This window comes from Phoenix dactylifera, unplaced genomic scaffold (assembly GCF_009389715.1).
Source record: "Phoenix dactylifera cultivar Barhee BC4 unplaced genomic scaffold, palm_55x_up_171113_PBpolish2nd_filt_p 000332F, whole genome shotgun sequence".
NCBI lineage: Eukaryota > Viridiplantae > Streptophyta > Magnoliopsida > Arecales > Arecaceae > Phoenix > Phoenix dactylifera.
In genome coordinates, this window is record NW_024067795.1 from 313,601 (window position 1) to 326,818 (window position 13,218).

The 13,218-nt window shown below is 39.3% G+C and overlaps 1 protein-coding gene across 1 annotated transcript; it reads left to right on the plus strand.

Annotated features, from left to right (window-relative positions):
- Window positions 1–8,149: 8,149 nt before the first annotated feature.
- Window positions 8,150–12,902, plus strand: LOC103698031 (40S ribosomal protein S5-like). Its single transcript, XM_008779983.4, has 4 exons — window positions 8,150–8,334; window positions 10,516–10,787; window positions 12,233–12,436; window positions 12,646–12,902. The coding sequence occupies exons 1-4, from the start codon at window positions 8,278–8,280 to the stop codon at window positions 12,698–12,700; spliced, it is 588 nt and encodes a 195-aa protein (XP_008778205.1). The 5' UTR covers window positions 8,150–8,277; the 3' UTR covers window positions 12,701–12,902.
- Window positions 12,903–13,218: the final 316 nt, after the last annotated feature.

The window sequence follows — 13,218 nt, forward strand, 5'->3', positions numbered from 1 at the left end:
TCGGTTTTTCTGCTTCGTGTGGGATACCCGTAGAGGCCGGGGCACTTGAATGGCTTCAACGCGAACCTTCATCCTAAACCATGATCATCAGTTTGCGGTGTATCATCTACCCGCACAAAGGTGAAGATCTGATCTTCCTAAAGTTTTTAAAAGTTTTTAATCCTTATCTATCTTACGAACGTTTTTGAACACGTTCATGCGATGAACGGTTGATCCCGCGCATGCTCTTCCGCTGCATCTGAATTTTTTAAAATTTCAGCGGCATGATCGGGATTATTCTAACATGAGCTGTAGATGAATGCCGAGCTGGGTTTCCAGCGGTTGGGAGCCGATCACGGCTTGTGCTAGGGATGAATCCGGACGGAAAGATGTTGCAGATGCTCGGGTGGAGGGGCGGATTACTTGGGGTCGGAGGCGTCACGGGCGGAAGAGGAGGCGGGAGATCCGGTCGCTGGCTGCTAGAGATGGGCACGGGCCGGGCCGCCCACGGCCCGGCACGGCACGCACGAAAGCGGCCGTGCCTGGCACGGCCCGCCAGCTACAGTGCCGTGCCGTTGCCTGGCACGGCCCATTTTGATAGGTCGTGCTGGGTCACAGGGTACTGGCCCGTGGGCCGTGCCTGGCACGGCCCGCTTCGGGCCTGGGCCGGCACGGCCCGGTCTAGGCCCGCGGGCCAAGCACGGCACGGCCCATAAGGGCCTGGGCCGGGCTGGCACGCGGGCCTGGCACGGTCCGGGCCTGGGCCCGGCTCGGCCCGATAAAAATTAATGCTTCATAAATTTTTTAATAAATTAATAAATATTAAACACTAAGGAATTTATGAATATAAAGCCACCTTAATGGTGGGGAGTTTGGCATAGACCCCTACCAGTTTATTAATTTAAATCAAAATGGTACATGAAGGGAGGTTTGGACCTTGGTCTGACCTCGTAGAATACAATAAGAAAGGGCCGAGGTTTGGACCTTGGTCTGACCTCCAGAATACAATAAAAAATGTACAATTATAAAAAATTAAGAAATCTTACTAATCATCAGTGATTCAGTGAATCAGTATTCCACTCTTCAGTCTTCACTCTTCAGTCCTTCAGTAGTGTTGTGTATCATCATCATCATCAGAGGATGTTGTATTATGGTCCACCTTTATTTGAAGTCTTGCCTCAGCATCCAGCCAATCCTTGAAGCAGAGAAAGCATCTCCACCGTTTCGCCCGTCATCCTACTTCTCTTTTCGTCAAGGAACACGCCGAACCTGCACTAAAAGCGGATTCCGATGCTACCGTGGACATCGGCACAGCTAAATATCGCGTGCAATTGCAGACATAACAGGATATTGATTTCTAACACTCTTTCCACCAAGATAATACATCTAGATTCTCTATTTGATTTTCATCATATGCAGACTGAAGATCATTTCGTAAATAAAATTCTAGTTCACTACTTAAAGATGAAGAAGATGAAGAGGAACTTGAAGCATGTGTGTGTCTTTTCTGTGCAATGAATGAAAAAATAGATGACGAACGAGAACTACTAGAAGGAGAATAGAGGTTTGTATTTTGTGTTCTAGATCCACGAATTTTTTCATCATATATAGCATAAATATTATAAAGAAGTTGTTTTAACCTCATTTTTAGCAGATTCAGAATCTTGATTCATATTTTCAGAGTATGCATTAAGTAAAATTAGCACGCCATTTAATTTACTCTAGGATCAAATATAGCAGCTAAGTTATGCATAGGACATATCTTGTCCCAATACTCATTCCATTTAGATTCCATTAGGTCAATAATAGGCATTAAAACATCATCATATCTATGTTCTGCAAATTTTTGACTAATTATATATGCTTGTTGTAAAAATGAACATGAAGTAGGGTAATAAATACCAGAAAGAACATTGGCAGCATTATAAAAACTAAGCAAAAAATCTTCCAAAATTTTTCCTTTATTCCAATCAGTTTCAGACAATATAAAGCCTAATCCACGATCATTAATATATGCACTTAATAAGTTCTTATATGGGTATGCATCATGTATCATGCTATATGTGGAGTTCCAACGAGTAATTACATCAAGTTTAAATTTTTTAAAACGTTTACCATGATTTACGCATAATTCCTTAAATTCTTGAAGTCTTGATCTTGAAGCATGAATAAAAGAAACTGCATTTCTAATTTTTGAAATCACATCTTGAATCATGCCCATGCCAGCTTGAACAGAAAGATTTAAGATATGACATGCACATCTAATATGCAGTAAATTTCCATCTAATATGGGATGCAATGAGTCTTTTAATAATGCAACAGCAGAATTATTATTAGATGCATTATCAAAAGTAATAGACATAATTTTATCATTAATATTATATGAACATGCAGTTTGATAAATTATATTTGAAATTTGTTGCCCAAAATGTAGAAAATCAAAAGCACGAAAAGCAAGAATACGTTTATTTAATTGCCAATCATTATCAATATAATGAGCGGTAATGGCAATAAAACAATTACTACCTACAGATGCCGACCAAATATCAGAAGTTAATGAAATTTTTATATTTAAAGTAGAAAGTGTTTCAATTAAATTTTGTTTCATTGCTAAAAAGTTGGTCATAGCTACTCTTCTAAATGTACGCCTACTAGTTCTTTTGTAAGCAGGTTGTAGGTTTAATTGAACATATTCTTCAAAATTAAAAGATTCACATAAACTAAAAGGTAATTCATCCTTAACTATCCATTTTATAAGTGCTTTTCTTTGATTTTCATGATTATATGCAAAATTACCTACAAGTAATCCCCCTTGTATATTAAGGGTACTTTGAGTTTGAGCATGAGAATCATGCATCCTATGACTCTCTTGATGTCTTTTTAAATGCCCTGTTCCCCCACTACTACTACAATTATAAAGTTTGGCACATTTTTTACATTTAGCTTTCCAGACTCCCTCAACCATAACTCTATTAAATTCATTCCATACAGCACTAGTCCTCTTACGAGAAGAGGTTTGACCTTCATTCGGTTCACCAGTTCTAGAGGAACTAGGAACATAGGGTTGGGGATTAGTTTCTTCTCCCTCAGAAATAGGAGGAATGCCAAACTGACTTTCCTCAAAAGATGACATATCTATGATTAATTCAAAAAATAAAAACTAACCGCAATGAGAAATTGAGTAGAGGGTCGGAGGGCAGAGGCAGAGCCGAGATTCCGAGCTTCCTCTTGTGCTCTCAACAGAAGCGACCTTCTCTTCTCAACAGGAACTCCTCTTGTGTAGCACTTGAACAAACTAAAAATTAAATTGCTAGAAGAGTACTTTAGAAGAGAGAAATAATAGCAGTAGAGAAGGAAAGAATGAGAGGTTTGGTGTGGTGAGAACGAGGGAGGAATGGGCTATTTATAGAAGCCCCAAAATTTTTTTTCCCAAAATACCCCTCAATTCAGCCGTTATTGGACTGTTGGGAGGGGTAAAAGGGTCATTTTTACGAAAATAGCCGTTGAAAACGGCTATTTTCCTCCCCCCTCTGCGGGCCGTGCCTGGCACGGCCCGTTTGAAGCCGTTGCGGGCCGTGCCAGTTCAGCCGTTATTGGACTGTTGGGAGGGGTAAAAGGGTCATTTTTACGAAAATAGCCGTTGAAAACGGCTATTTTCCTCCCCCCTCTGCGGGCCGTGCCTGGCACGGCCCGTTTGAAGCCGTTGCGGGCCGTGCCTGGCACGGCCCGTTATCGCCCGTTACGGGCCGTGCCTGGCACGGCCCGTGGCGTGCCGTGCCCGGCCCGGCCCACCAATAGAGGGGCCTGGGGCCGGGCCGGGCTGGTGTTCCGTGCTGGACGGGCCGTGCCAGGCACGGCCCGTTTAGTCCTTAGGCCCGGTGGGCCTGGGCCGGGCCGGCCTGGCACGTCCCGTTGCCCAACTCTACTGGCTGCACCGCGTGGGGCTCGTGGCTGGAATGAAAGGGAGTGATCTATGAGCCTGGGATGGTGGCTGTGCGGAGGCGGGGATGCAGGCGGATGAAGAGGCGGAGGGATGGCTGGATTACCGGCGTTCACCGCGTGCGGGCTGTTGATGGCCTCATCGCGATGGAGCTTGGAATGGGCTGGGGTTGGCACGGGCGGCGGATCGACGCGGGATTGACGGGAGGAAGGTGGACGGCCCTGATGCAAGGAGGAAGGAAGAAGATGAACAGTGGGATTAGTTTTTATATTTTTTTTTTGTAACACTATTCATATGAACAGTGTTTTTACGGGACACTGTTCATATGAACAGTGAATCATGGATATTCAATTATTATTATTATTATTTTTGTTTTAAAATTATAAATTTTATATGAAGGCAGGTAAGGAATTGGGAATTGGCTTTGGATTTGAGGTGGGTCATGATCGTTGATTTGCTTGAAATTGTTCTTGAGCCCAATGTTATTTAAATTTAATTCTTGCTGAGCTGCTTCAGATCGAGCTCGACCAGACAAGACTAAAAATCGGACTGTGACCTAATAAAAAGGGTTAATCAAACTTTTGCCCCATACATAATTAATTATAACTTTCGATCGAGTCAGGACCAAAACCTATTTAATCATAGCCTTAGCTTGATTACAATTCCATCAGGTTACTAAACCGGGTCAACACAATCTCCTCCTTATATGTTTTCATGAAAGATTACAACCAGGAGAGAGACAAGTTCAAAGTCTGTTTTGAGAAAAGAATTATTTACCTCTTACCATATTTTAAATTTATTTCAATGTTTATTCAATCTTATGGTAAAGTATGTATTTATTAGTTTAAGAACATTGATAAGTGCTATGAAAAGATAACTAAATTATAAATTATTCAGCACTTATCAACAAACTGGGAGTCGACTCGGCTAATGTGGAAGATTCTGCAGTCTCATTGTTAGTATGCAATTGAAGCACATGTGAGCTAATCTGAGATTTATTATAAATATTTCTTAAAGTATCCCAGATTTCTTTAGCAGATAAGCATGCAGAAATCTTATGAAATATAGATTCATGGATAGCACAATATAGAATGTTCATAGCATTAGTATTCAATTGTGCTAAGTCTTTTTCATTGACAGCTTGAGAGAGTGTGTGAGGGCCATTTATAATGATATTCCATATTTTATAGTTTTGTGATTGAACAAAAATTTTTATTCTAGCTTTCCATTGAATATAGTAAGTTCCATCAAAAGGTGGAGGTCTGTTTATGGAAAGTCCCTCGGCAAATAATGAATTATGTGGGGTTGTCATAATCTTTAGCTCTAGTCGGTTAAGACTATAATTAATAGAAGAGCACCTGCTCTGATACCACTTGTTGCCCAAGGTGACAATCCAAGAGGGGGGGTGAATTGGGTTTTCTAAAAATTATGTTCCCTAATTTTTACTTTAAATTGAATGCAGCGGAATGATAAGATGTTATTTACTTAAGCTCTAGGCAATTACAAGTAAAGTAGTGGAAAATTAAGCTAGAGCAATTATACTATGGCCTTAGGGTGCAATTGATCTAAAATTAACTTATAGTTGTATGATCAATTTTAATCTATGTGTATGGTAAGAATGGAGAAGAAGCTAAGCAAATTCTAAACAATCACTTATAACTCTATAGAAAACAAAGCTAGAGATATTACACAATCAAGAATTAATATAAGGCATGAAATACAAGAGATAAGACATCACAAACACAAAGATGTATAGTGGTTCGGTTTGCCCCAGCACCTACATCCACTCTTCAAGACCTCTTGGGAATTTCACTATAATCCCTCAGATTACAGCCGGTTGTTTTACAAGCTCACAACCCAACTTGTTGTTTTGTGAGATCACAACGAACTCGGTTGGTTTTTACAGGCTCACCGACTAGAACCACCCGATTGTTTTTCCGGGTTCACAATCAAACCCAGTTGGTTTTTCCAAAGGCTCACCAACCACAACCTTACAACGATTGTTTTCCGGGTTCACAATCAACCCAGTTGGTTTTTCCAAAGGCTCACCAACCACAACCTTGCAACGTTGGTTTTCCCTTTGGCTCACCAACAAACCTTAACCCCTTGATTCAATCCCTTGATTGAATCAAGTTATAAGATATTAGAACAAGAGTTTAAATCAAATACAAGCTTCTCAAATAAGCAAATATAGCAAATATAAACAAGCAAAGTAAAGAGAAGAAGCCCTCAAACAAATTTGTAGATGAAGGAACTCGGCTTCTTCTTTACTTGACCCTCTTCTGATTTTGCATGAAGTAGAGGATCACCGAGGCAGCACACAGTTGAAGAGGAAGCTTTGGGATTCACTTGGATGCTCTTCTTCTCTCTCTTTTACTTTGAATGGCCCTTTTGTGCTTTTGGAAGATTTCTCTTGTAATCTCTTTGAAATCTCTTTCCTAAATGTTCTCTCCCACTTCCATACCTTCTTTCCTAGCTCTCCTCTTGATTTTATAGCTTTAGAGGAAGTGGAAACAAAAATCTAGCCGTTAGAGACAAAAATAGAGTCGTTGGAATCAAGAAAAAACTAGCCGTTATGCCTCCCAGCGTGCTGGAGTCGACTCGGCTGAAGTAGGAGTCGACTCGGCTGAAGTAGGAGTCACTTGTGAATAGTAGTCTGTCGGCACTGTAGCTGGGAGTCGACTCCGCCTGTAGCGCTGAAGTAGGAGTCGACTCGAGCACTGTAGCACTGAAGTAGGAGTCGACTCGAGCACTGTAGCGCTGAAGTAGGAGTCGACTCGAGCACTGTAGCGCTGAAAATCAACTCTCTGTCTTTTTGTTTGTTCTCAGTCGGAGTCGACTCGTAGAGTATCGGAGTCGACTCGAGCACTGTTTCTTGAAACTCCAGAGTGCCAGAGTCGACTCTAAACTTCCAAGAGTCGACTCGAGGACTATTCTTTTGAATCTTTCTTTGAATTTGCTCCTCTAACTTGAATCATTTGAACTTGAAACTTGGGTCAATAAAGTGTAGCTTTCTTCCAACTTTTCTTGAGAGCTTTTGAGGCCTTCTTGTATTTTTCCAACTTGCTATGTTCCTTGCAAAACAAATTATCTTTCTTCTTGCAACACAAACATTAGTATTTATACTTTAAGATTTTGTGATCATCAAAATCAATCTTTAAATCAATCTTTGGGTCATCACTGAATTATCATATGATTAGAATAAATAGGATGCTATCTTCTCTTACTAGAAGTGATTAATTCCTTGTTGACCTACTCATAATCTTCGTACACAATTCACCATATCCAGAAGAACTCGTACACAACTTATTGTCATGAATGAGTGGAAACCAAAACATGGATTTATGTGCACAAGATACTATGGTGATCTCAGGTCAAAGGATCAGTTGCACAACTCCCACTAAGAGAATTATCTTTTGACATGTAAGTAAGACTTCATAAGAATTCTCTTTGTAGGTCAATTCAGTGAACTCATTTCTCTAATGAGCACTCACATCTTTGTATTAGTGTCTCCACACAAGTGATTGTGAGATCAATCACCCTCTGCATCGAGCATACATAAGATGTGCCAGTCTTTCCGGTAATCATTGATCCCCGACTCAATGTACTAATGACTGGAAATATTTAAGATTAGGGTTTTAGGATTTTAGGTCTCACTAGTATGATCTCATCATAGCCTCAAAACCATTGCCCTAATCTAAGGGGTTTATCACAAATATAATCAACAGCATATGATAAAACACAAAGCCTTTATTCATATTTAAATGTCATGTACATGATTTGGACAAATCAAAAGAAAAATCCTTCGCAATACATATTACGATTGGCTTGTAGGGCATCTACTCTTTCAGCCATATGTTGGCGCTATAACATATTTTAATTGGTTGGTCCTTTTGATGAGCTGTAGCTGGTTTGGAGGCATATCAGGCCTAAATTTAAATGCCGTTCGACCTAGACTTGAATATGTTGGGTGGGGTTTGGGTCATGCTGGATCCAACCTGACTTGAGTGGCCCGACAGATCTAAAAATATTTCTTATGGACCCAACTTTAGACCCTGTTGGTCATTGGATGGGATCCCGCCCAAGTTCATGACCGAACTCAAACCGGGTTAGATCCGGTTCATGATTCACCCGGTTCCTACCCTGCCCGGTTTCAACCCCAGCAAAAACCCTAACCTCCGATGATGCGGTCACACCCCTCCATCGAAAATAGACCCCAAGTTGCCGACTATAAAACTCGGTAGCCCTCCCCTCTAAGCATCGAGCTACTACGGGCGTTCTCGGCCGCTGCGCTCCCCTTCCTTTGCTTCCCTCGTCCGATCTCCATTTGCCCTCGCGAGCTCCACTCGGTGGCGCTCATGGCGGTTGAACAGGAGGTGAAGCTCTTCAATCGCTGGTCCTTCGAGGAAGTCCAGGTCGCTATCTTCGCCGCCTCTCCCTATTTTCCACTTCGTCGTTTCATCGATTAGATTCTAGGGTTTCTAGCGTTCATTTAGAGCATGATGACTAAACGATCAATTTCCTTGTCGCAATTTGTTTTCAGTTTTTGTGTTTCGATTTATTTTCTCTTCCTCATCCCGCAAGCACTTGTTCGGTAATTATCATGTGTCATCTTAGCTTGAAAAATCTCTGGGAGTTTATAATGAATCTGACGTGTGATAAGTTCTCGATGTTGATGGATTTTGATGGATAAATATTTCATTTTTTTGTCTGAATCCTTGATGTCCTGTGATTTTCCCCCCTTTAGTTTCTTGTATTTTGAATCATTATTTATCTATAGATGTGGACTTTCACTTTGTTTGGTGGGTGTTTACGAGTGACTTAATACTCGAGTTCTACAACTGATAGGTTACAAGATGTTTGAGGTTGAGATTTGGGGGGCAATGATATGATTGATCCATTATGACCCGGAGGTCATGAGTTTGTAACGAAAATAGCCTCTCCGCATGCAGGGGCAAGGCTGTGTACATCTGACCCTCCCAGACCTTGCAATGGCAGGAGCCTCCCTGTACAAGTTACAAGATATTGGCTATGCGTTATGTGGTTTAATGTCTGGATTTCAGCAGATCTGAAAATTTTTTGAGGTTAAAAGAGGCTTGGAGTTGGAGTACTAGAGGTCTTGATGTTTATGATGCAGAAATTAGGGGATAGGAGTTTGATGGGGTATATGTGGGTGATGATGATTTTGAAGAATAAGATTCAGTATGAAGTTGTTTACTAAGGAAAGAGGGGTTTTAGGGTTCAAACCTCTAAAAATGGTTACTTTGCTGGAAGATCCATGACAGTGTGTCGTGAATATCAGATATGAACAAACACTGATGTTGCCTGCCACGTACCAGATGTTTTCTATCGATATGTACTTTTGTTGCACAAAATGCTTTCTATAAGGGTAGGATATGTCTTAAACTTAGAAGGTTGCAATCTATTTGCTTTAGCTTCTTTGTTCTTTGCATTTTATTTATTGAAGTAGTTTTATGTTCTGAGTTTTTTTGGTGTGGAAGATGTCTTTCCCCCTTTTTCCTGGAAGGTTTTATGTTCTAAGCCCTGTGAAAGATGACTTATTTGTTAATGAATACATTGGGTATGCTTGCTTGATTATAGGTTGCCACAAATTACAAGTACTTAATTTCGATAAATTAAAAAGATATGGTCAGATGTATATACGTGATGTGTGGGCAGATGTGTATAAGTGAATATATGTGGAGCAACATATAATCCACTGTCAGATATCTGTCATTTTAGCATCATAGTTTTTTATGATTTGCCGTGTTAACATTCCTATACCGTATTCTGAATATTTCTTGCATAGGTTTGTGAACTAGCTCATACAATTTAGATGTAGGTATATTGCTGGGTAGTTTTGTATTTAATGGATTTAGAGATTTTTTTTTATAACAGAAAACAAAAACAGATATCAAAGGATATCTAGGAAAGTAAGGAGTAAGAGCGACGGAATAATTTCTCTTATTTTTCATTTATTCTTTCAATTCAGCTCTACATGTTTGGTAGCCTCTCCTTGTAGGACAGGTCATTTATTCTGGAGGATTCCCTAAATGTAGAATTCCTCATAATATCCCTTGAATTACCATCAAATTGTCACTAGAATTAAGAAACAAATATTTATGTTGTAACTTCTTGAGTGATCTGATTTCTAAGTGAAATGGCGGACAAGAACAAATGGCGAAGCCACAAAATGACAGTCATTTTTTTAATGCATCTTGGAAACAAGAAAATAAATAATAAATCAAAATTCAAACCATGAAAGGTTCATTGGAATAAGTTCAAGGCATGAATGATGTCATTGATAGGTGATTTGTATCATGCTTCTAAATTTATTAGTGTAATTATGTATAGCTTTTCATTTCTGTCACTTCTATCATTTTATAAATTTGCATGCACTGTTATATATGTGTAGTGCTGATGAATGATCTTGGTTAAATTTTAATTGGTATTATCAATGTTGATTTGGAGCTGAGTTTCTGTTTCATCATATTACTGAAATTACTGTTTCTGCTGGTCCTTGAGCAATGTGTGGTAGAGCCTAACATGTCTCAGTTACTGATATGGCAATTCCAATTCTCTTTGTCAAATTGCAGGTCAGTGACATTTCACTCAATGACTACATTGCCATGACTCCTGCCAAACATGCTACATATCTTCCACATACTGCCGGACGATATGCAGTCAAAAGGTTCCGCAAGGCCCAATGCCCAATTGTTGAGAGACTGACCAATTCGCTGATGATGCATGGCCGCAACAATGGGAAGAAACTGATGGCTGTTCGCATTGTCAAACATGCAATGGAGATCATTCATCTGCTTACTGATGCAAACCCAATCCAAGTAATTGTGGATGCTATCATCAACAGGTGAATACTTAACCAACAATTATCTTGACTATGAAAGTAATTTTGATCAAATAACCATGTGAGTCTTGCAGTTATTTACTATCTACCATTGGTTATTGAGTTATGACTAGAAAGTAAAGATGAACTGTTTTATGCTATACGTTTTGTCAAATAACTCTCCTCAATAAGCTGAATTTCAAATGCGTCTCTGACACTAGAACTATGACTAGAATGTTTTTTGACATTATCTGGAGCCTTAAGCACAATGGATGTCATTCTTCTAAATATATAGTTGCCTGCAAATCCAAGTGTATATGTATATGGCAGGCAATATGTTCTTTCCTGTTTCTTCAGATATCTAGTATTGTAAAGCCTCGTTACATATCATATAGATCTGCAAGAAAATTCTAAGAGCATTTAACCCCTGGACATGTAATCTTGATGGGCAGTCCTGGAGGATTCAAAACATGCTTTCGTCTTTTGTTCTCCAGGAATGTGAGAAAATGGCTTAGTTAGGTTGCTTGAAAACCTTGTTAAACATTTGCATAGTTTATATATTTAGTTTGAATACAGTTTTTAGAAACCTTGGGAGACTTTTAACATGTAATTCCGTAAAATAAACTGATTAAGACATGAAGTCTATTCTACTTTATGTGCAATATGTGCTCTGCTTCAAATCTTGGTAGCTTCTTTTTGTGCCAGAGCTTTTTTTTCCTGTAGGAAAAAACCTTATTGTGTTAGGATGATCATGAGAAATCTCTCACCATAATTTGATTCTTGGAGAGCAATGGCATTTTTGAGCAACTTATTTTGTGATGAAGGTTAAATCACCTGTTTGACTTGACCTCGATTATAGATTGATCATCATCATCATCAAAAAGTCTCCTCTCAGGTGAGAGGAAACTCTTCATATGGTATTCTGTCCCACTGAATTACCTGTCAGTTTTCCTTACAAATGAAGTAGGACTAGCAACTATCTTCTGTAAGAATATTGCATGTGATAGGTGCCTGATTCTTCTTCTATATCCTAAACTGTGGTAAATGGAGATTTAGGTATATGAAAAGGAGATTTAGGAATGATCTTCAAATTGTATGATACCATATTCTAATTGAAGTTAATGCATTAGGTCACCATGAGTGTTTATCAAGAATTGTGTTTGATAAGTTGTAGGGCACTGGATCTTTTCAAAATCCTACTGCTTTGTTGTTTTCGGTGTCTAAATTTCATAAATCTAGCTTTATCATGTTGTAGCCATAACGTGCTGGAACAATTAGTGTCTTTTGCTCCCTTTTCTTTCTCATATCTCACGCATCTAACTTTGAAACTGCTTAATGTGGTATTACCCTTCAAATACTTAAATGTCTATTCCATAAATTATTTTTCTGATTTCTTTAATTTCTGATTTTTTTTTTCAATTGCTTTATGCAAAGTGATTTTTCTAATTAGATAAAATTCTACTATTTAGTGGGCCAAGAGAAGATGCAACTCGGATTGGTTCTGCTGGTGTTGTTAGACGTCAGGCGGTTGATATTTCCCCGTTGAGACGGGTCAACCAGGCAATATACCTTCTCACAACGGGTGCTCGGGAGAGTGCTTTCAGAAACATCAAAACCATTGCCGAATGCCTTGCTGATGAACTAATTAATGCAGCTAAGGGTTCTTCCAACAGGTTTGTGTTCCTTTGACCATTTCTTTCCCTGTCTATATGCTTTTTGTCTATTTTTCTGTTTCATTTCCTAAACAAAATTCTGAGGGGGGGAAACTTGGCTGGTGATTTTGTGTTCTGTGGACTGCTTGGGCAATGATGAAAGCAGTGGGGAAAATGAGTATCATCGTTTTATGTTAGAAATATCATTATTTCATGCTGCTTTTTGACAGCTATGCTATCAAGAAGAAGGATGAGATTGAACGTGTTGCCAAGGCAAACCGCTGAGTTCGTTTTGTACACCGAGGGCAAATTTTGGAGGCAATGTTGCAAACAATTTTTCATGTTTTTCATTTTTAAATTTAGTTTGGATCTGTTATAGTTTGAGTTGGTTCTGTTTTGTTCATTTTGTTGTCATATCTAGTGGCTTTACTTTGGAATTAGATTTGGATTTTTTTTATCCTCTTTAGGTTTGGCCATTTCTGCTGTTTTTTGGTACGGACATTTCTGCTCCATTTGCATGCATTGGCACTAAGATCTGACTTAACTGACAGAATCTGTGGCGCTATTCCGAAAAATAAAAGGAAGGAGGAGGAGTTTGATGCAAGTCGTAGCTGTAGGTTCGTGTTGCATTCATATGATTATGATGGTTCAAATAAAATGCTCATGTTAACTCATCTAGTTGTAGAGCACTTTAACGAAGAATAGGAAGGCGGTAAATTTTGAGGGAATAGGAAGTTATCTGTCTAATGAGTGCGGAAGGGATTAATTTATTTTGCTGGATGGGAATTTTTTGGTGCTCGATT

Bases quoted from the DNA above. Each gene is read 5' to 3' on its own strand.
- LOC103698031 (XM_008779983.4), top strand. From the start codon at position 8,278: ATGGCGGTTGAACAGGAGGTGAAGCTCTTCAATCGCTGGTCCTTCGAG. The intron at 8,335-10,515 runs GTCGCTATCTTC...GTCAAATTGCAG, and splicing joins GGTCCTTCGAGGAAGTCCAG to GTCAGTGACATTTCACTCAA. The intron at 10,788-12,232 runs GTGAATACTTAA...TCTACTATTTAG, and splicing joins GTGGATGCTATCATCAACAG to TGGGCCAAGAGAAGATGCAA.